Raw genomic sequence first — 3,523 nt, 5'->3', positions numbered from 1 at the left:
GATGACTGTAATGATAATCTGATTTATCTTTACAGAAGTTACATCAGAAAGTGCTATAAATTGGAATGTTGGACGCAGAATAGTACAGCTGTCTGTTCTAGCTGAGGGATTAAACGCCTGTGCTGTGTGTTGTGAACACCTTGTTCTGATGGTATGCCAGGAAGAGAGACGATATGGTCTTGGTAGTGTACTGTATATACCTTGCCAGAGATGTGGTACTGTAAACCATGTGTATACAGGTTCGACACATAGGAATGCCAAATCAAACCAAAGATTACCTATATTTGATGTAAATACCAAATTAGCCACCGGTAAGATTTACAGCCAAACTAAGGATTCATCTCAATTATTAACCTCTTATGGTCATATATTGGTGATCATACTTTTAGTAATGTAGGGTAGCAAAAACTAATCTTATAAAATGTTGAATTTAAGTTGTTCTTATTTCATAACATAGGAATGGTACACAGTGGAATGGGAGAGACTCATGTGAATAACTTCCTTGCCTCACTGAATATACCGGGTATACACCACAAGACATTAAAGAAAAGAGAAAGAGAAGCAGGTGTTGGTATTGAGAATGTTGCAAAACGACTGTGTGTTAAAGCTCTAACTGAAGAACAAAAACTTAGTTCAAATAAAAATCAAGTTGATATTTCCTTTGATGGTGCATGGCAGCGTCGTGGCTCTGGCAAAGAATATAACAGTCTGTCATGTCATGGTGCTGCTATAGGGGAAGCAAGTGGTAAAATTATGGGATATGCTGTGCGTTCAAAGGGATGCAAAATTTGTGAAAATGGGGATATGAACACAAGAAAACATGACTGTCGTAAAAACTGGACAGGGAGTTCCAAAGCTATGGAAGGGGATATTGCTGTTGAAGTGGTAAAAACTATTAACAAAACTAGTGCTAAGACAGTATCTTTAACTATGGATGATGATACAACAACCATTCATAAACTAAACAGAAATTTACCAAGATATTGAGAAGAGACCAGATACGAACCACACCAAAAAAGGTCTAGGAAATAAACTATATGAACTTTCACAAATTCACAAAATAGTAACACCGCGTGTTATCAAGTATTTTCAAACATGTTTTTTCTATGCTGTTACTCAGAACAAAGGTAGGCCAGCTTTAATCAATCAAAACTTGCATGCCATTGTTCCCCATGCATTTGGATCTCATGAATCATGTGATCGTAAATGGTGTGGTTACCAACGTCAGCCATATACTTACTGCCACAAACGTCTTCCATATGGTAAAGATCTTTCTGGGGTAGAATTGCGTAAAGACTAAAATCTATTTTTTAAATTTATGCCTCATGTGCAAATAAACTTTATTTTATGAGTTCAACACAAGCCAATGAAAGCTTTCATAACACTGTTGCTTCTAAAGCACCAAAAAACAGACATTACAGTAAATCAGAAAGTTTAAATATCCGCATTGCAGCAGCAGTTTCAAAGAAAAATAGTGGATACACATACGTTTGTAGTGTTAACAAAGAAAATGGACTATCTCCTGGAATTGTTTCACAGGTGAGGGGAATAAAACTAGACAATAAAGCAAGAAAAAGAAAGATGCAGACAGAAAACAAAAAATACAAACTTATACGTATACAATTAAAAGAGGAGCGAAACAAAAAATGTAATGCTACTGAGTTGAGAGAAGGTGACACATACAACACAAACATTGCAATTAGAAATGACATTGATATTACATGTATTCCTGAACCAGTTAATGCTCCTGTAATTTTCCAGTAAAAATACTTAAAGATTCTCCTGTTGTTGTATTTGATCTTGAAACAACATCATTTGGTATTGATTCCTCAATTTGTCAAATTGCTGCATCTTATGATGGTAAAATATTTGATGAGTATATTGACCCCTATCAGCCAATACATCCAGCAGCATCCAAAGTATACATGTACAACTATACATGTGGTAAACTGTTTCATAACTTTAATTTATTACCAACATTATCACATAAAGATGCTCTTGAGAGTTTTATAGAATGGATTCCATTAAATTCTGTGTTAGTTGCACATAACTGTAAGAATTTTGATGCTAGGATTCTGGTTAGTTCTGTGCAAAGATATGGTCTTTTAGACAAACTGAAACATAAACATTGCTGCTTTTCTGATACCCTCTCTGTATTCCGTGAAATTTTACCACCTCGATCATCTTACTCTGAAGAAAACCTGGTTAATGATTATTTACACACTGAATACAGTGCTCACAATGCAAAACATGATGTACATATGCTTCAACAATTGATTGATAAATGTAATGTTGACATCAGCCATATGAGTAAACATAGCTTCTCTGTTGATTTTATTATAGAAGCTCTTGAATTTCTATTGTGTAAAAAGAAAAATCTGTCTTCTCTTAGTCAACTAATAAGTAAGAAGGTAATTACAAAGTGTATGGCTGAGAAAATAGCTGCTTCTGGTCTGGCATTTTGTCACTTGAAATTGGCTTATAGCAGAGGAGGGATAGATGGATTGGTGAAGTTGCTTAGTGAAGATTATTTTGGTCATCCACGGGTAACCAAACATAAAAAAAACATTCTTGTCACTATCACAGTTTTTTGAAAAGAAGTAACTATATTTAAAACAATGATTAATGATTCTTGTGATATTTTTTTAGTTTACTAATCCATCCATTCGTTACATGACTTCTTTGAGAACACTAGACTGATATTTGGTATGTAAATGTCTCATAGGGTGAAAATGGGATTATTCATGCAATGTTGGGGAGGGTGTCATTCAGTGATGCTATCAGTAATTTTCATTTTTTATTATTTTTTTATTAACAGGCACATTGGCATATTTTCAGAAAAGAAAACACTTTTTTTGCCCATTGAAGGGTATTGTATCTAAATATATGTATTTATATCCAGATTTAAAAAAAGTAAATATATACAATTGTATACTACTTAAATGATAAAGCAAGTGTTATATTATTTTAAAATAAGTGAAGTATTTATGGACAACTTTTTTTTATTTATCAATATATGAATATTAAAAAAAAGAACGCAAAATAAATATTAGTTACAAATAAACAGTACTGATCTTTTTGTCACTTCATGTATGTAACACTAGTCATACCCTGCATTGTATGTATGTTACAGCACCCCCCCTCCCCACCACCATACACACATGTGCCCTAACTGAGAATACAATGCTTTCATCAGTATCCCTCAGAAGAAAATAATACTTCAGTGCATTAGTGGCTTCAATTTGAATTTCTATATTTCCAATGAAAGGTAAGAACACCCAGCCAATATATATAAACTGTACTTCATATATAAAACAATATAATCTACTGATGTTGGATGTACATGACCATATTTGATGTACCCCGATATGTATATTGACAAGGGCACTGACAAAGGTCAAAGGTCACGTAGATGATCCAACATGGCCACCAAGATTATTGAAACTGACAATTAAACTATTTTTTCTCAAAAGTAATGCATTAGCATACCATTTTCAATGTATAATATGTAATATTGACTTGA

At 33.5% G+C, this 3,523-nt stretch overlaps 1 protein-coding gene and 1 long non-coding RNA gene across 2 annotated transcripts; both read left to right on the top strand.

Annotated features, from left to right (window-relative positions):
* Positions 1-211: 211 nt before the first annotated feature.
* LOC146741311 (uncharacterized) lies at positions 212-561 on the top strand. The gene is made up of 2 exons (XR_014929749.1): positions 212-311; positions 458-561. It is a non-coding gene; the product is annotated as an uncharacterized LOC146741311 (long non-coding RNA).
* A 192-nt stretch (positions 562-753) lies between these two features.
* Positions 754-2,700, top strand: LOC146741310 (uncharacterized). The gene is made up of 4 exons (XM_085499896.1): positions 754-885; positions 1,121-1,289; positions 1,762-2,546; positions 2,650-2,700. The coding sequence occupies exons 1-4, from the start codon at positions 754-756 to the stop codon at positions 2,698-2,700; spliced, it is 1,137 nt and encodes a 378-aa protein (XP_085356022.1).
* The last annotated feature ends 823 nt before the right edge of the window (positions 2,701-3,523 follow it).

The sequence above is a fragment of the Saccoglossus kowalevskii genome, chromosome 6 (assembly GCF_978046115.1).
Source record: "Saccoglossus kowalevskii chromosome 6, keSacKowa6.1, whole genome shotgun sequence".
Classification (NCBI taxonomy): Eukaryota; Metazoa; Hemichordata; class Enteropneusta; family Harrimaniidae; genus Saccoglossus; species Saccoglossus kowalevskii.
The sequence above is the reverse complement of the archived record's forward strand: the minus strand, read 5'-3'. Positions and strand labels throughout refer to the sequence as shown.

Coding starts and splice junctions, on each gene's coding strand:
- LOC146741310 (XM_085499896.1), top strand. CDS start 754: ATGGGATATGCTGTGCGTTCAAAGGGATGCAAAATTTGTGAAAATGGG. Junction 1,290..1,761: donor TCTTTCTGGGGTAGAATTGC/GTAAAGACTAAA, acceptor GTAATTTTCCAG/TAAAAATACTTAAAGATTCT. Junction 2,547..2,649: donor ATTATTTTGGTCATCCACGG/GTAACCAAACAT, acceptor ATATTTTTTTAG/TTTACTAATCCATCCATTCG.